The sequence below is a fragment of the Sipha flava genome, unplaced genomic scaffold, assembly GCF_003268045.1.
Source record: "Sipha flava isolate LNK unplaced genomic scaffold, YSA_version1 255_pilon_pilon, whole genome shotgun sequence".
In the NCBI taxonomy this organism is placed as follows: Eukaryota; Metazoa; Arthropoda; class Insecta; order Hemiptera; family Aphididae; genus Sipha; species Sipha flava.
Window position 1 is genome coordinate 373,475 of NW_020272908.1, and position 2,717 is coordinate 376,191.

Sequence of the window (2,717 nt, forward strand, 5' to 3'; positions counted from 1 at the left end):
CTGCGCATTCAATCGTTTTCAAATATTTTCGTATTCACTTATTATCTATCAACAAATGACTTCCGTATCATTATTTTTTCTAGTCGTTGCAGCTGTTCACTTACATAATTTTTATTGAAATAAATAATACCAAACACTTCACACTTCTTTTTAATATATGTTCATTATTTGTTTTCAAAACTGAGCAATTCCATTTAGAAAAATATAAATTTATTTACATAAGAGATGAAAATTGAAAATATATACTGTTAAAATTGATATTATATAACGAACTTTTTTTTATTATTATTTATTATTTTATTATTGTTAAGATAATATTTGAGAAATGGTACACATTTAAGAAGTTAATGCTTTTGATAATTAATATTTATAATTTTTTTTTTTTTATTGATCTAATAAAATGCCCGACAACTATGGTCATTAGCTACAAATATGAAATATACAATAGTTATTTACAATTTTTAGGTAATCTTATATATACATTAAGAGTTAACATTGAAATTACAGAATAGGTGAGGTTACATAGTGTAAAGTCAGGTTATATGTTATTATATTAAATTGTAAAGGCCTGTCAATTTCAGAAATTTTATCATCTTGAAGTTTTCTTCGGTGTTGGGTCCCAGTGCGGTGTCAAGTGATGAGTCTAGTCCGATGATTTGACGATAGCGTTGGAATTTTAGGCATTCAGTTATGATGTGTTTTACTGTTAGTTGGACACCGCAGACTTCACACGAGGGTGGTTCTTCCTTTGCCATTAGGTACCCGTGCGTAAGTCGCGTGTGTCCAATTCTCAATCGGTTTAGAACCGATTCTTCTTTTCTTTTTAAAGAATTGTTAATCCACCTGTTGGTACATCTTTTTATAGTGTTGAGTTTGGTATTTTGCTGTTTCCAAGTATTGAGCCATTTGGTATTGGTTATGTGACTTATGTGCCTTTTGAGGTCGTTGTAAGAAGGACTTGCTATATTTGCTATTTTGGGATTTGTGGCAGCGATCTTGGCCTGTTTATCGGCTAGTTCGTTTCCTTCTATTCCGGAGTGCCCGGGGACCCACATGAGGATTATTTGTTTATTCTTGGATAAGGCTTCATTCAGATTGTTCAGTATTTTTGTAGCGATGTCACCGGGTTTGAACTGGTTTTTAATACTGTAGAGTGTACTCAAGGAATCACTGAGTATTATATGCTTGGGATATTCATCGTCTATAACTGATTTGATCGCCTCTAGTATCGCTATGGCCTCGGCCGTGTATATAGAGCATGTGTTAGGTAACTTCATTAATATGTTTTTGCTTTTGAGTATTATTGAGATTCCTACTTGGTCCTGTGTTTTGGACGCGTCGGTGTATACTTCTTGATATTCCTTATAATTTTCTATTATACTTAGGAAGTATCTTTTGAACATTTCTGGGGACGTTTGTGTTTTTAAGAATGCACTGAGGTCGGTATTTATCTCGTATGGAGAAGTCCACGGAGGTGTGGACAGTTGTTCTCTTACAATTAGTTGCTTGAGATCAATGCCGTATTTTTTTAATTCATCATATGATTCGCTGTCTTCAAGTGGTGGGTTAGTATTGTTTGATCTATAGTATCTAGTTATATATTTAAGTGATAGGTCTTTTCTTTTAATCTCTGGTATGGGCTTGCCGGCTGTATTGTAGATACTATAAATTGGGCTGCTGCGGAATGCGCCTATTGCTAGCCTGAGCCCGGTGTTGTTTGTGCTGTCTATTTTTTTAAGAATAGATTGTGATGCCGATTTGTATATATTTGAACCATAGTGTATTTTCGATTGGATAATTGATTTGTGAATTTTGATTAGTGTTCTAGATTCGCCTCCCCAGGATGTGTGTGAAAGTATTTTTAGAATATTTAATGATTGACTGGTTGAAGATTTAAGATAGTGTATATGTGTTTTCCATGTACGTCGGCAGTCGAAGAAGATACCTAGTATTTTGACTGTTTTTTTAATGGGGATTTGCTTGTTATTGAGTGTAATTAGAAGTTCACCAACTTTTCTCTTTTTAGTGAATATTATGAGGTTTGATTTTGTTGGTGCGAATTTAAAACCTGTGTTTCTTGCCCATTCAACTAAATTATCAGTGGTTGTTTGGAGGTGTTTTCGTACTGAGCTTATATTGTTGCTGCGACATGAATAACTAAAGTCGTCGGCAAATAGATTGCATTTTGTGGGTAGCGAACAGCTTTGGGTTATATCGTCTATGGCTAAGAGAAATAGAGTAACAGATAATGCCGAACCCTGTGGTACTCCGTTTTCTTGGGTAAATTCTTTGGATAAATGACCGTTTGCTTTAACCTTGAATGTGCGATCTTTTAAGAAGTCAGTTATTAAATCGAATGTCTTTCCTTGGCATAATATTTGGTTTAGTTTGACTATGATGTTATGTCTCCATGTACAGTCGTATGCTTTTGAGATGTCGAGGTTGACTAGCCCCATTATTTGTTTTTTTTTTAAAAGTCTGGTTTATTTCATGGTTAATTTGAGTTAGGTTATCGATTGTGTTTTTGTTTTTTCTAAAGCCGTATTGATGTTTGGATAAGTATTTATGTTTTTCTAGTATCCAAGTAAGTCTATAGTTCATGACTTTTTCCAATATTTTACACAAGGTGTTTAGGAGCGTTATTGGTCTGTATCCATCGGACTTAAACTTATCTTTTTCAGGTTTTGGAATTGGAATTACCGTACCATTTTTCCATG

General features: G+C 33.8%; 1 protein-coding gene across 1 annotated transcript; it reads right to left on the reverse strand.

Annotated features, from left to right (window-relative positions):
* Nucleotides 1–548: 548 nt before the first annotated feature.
* On the reverse strand, nt 549–2,456 carry LOC112684677. Its single transcript, XM_025556313.1, has one exon. The coding sequence runs from the start codon at nt 2,454–2,456 to the stop codon at nt 549–551; it is 1,908 nt and encodes a 635-aa protein (XP_025412098.1).
* Between the last annotated feature and the right edge of the window lie 261 nt (nt 2,457–2,717).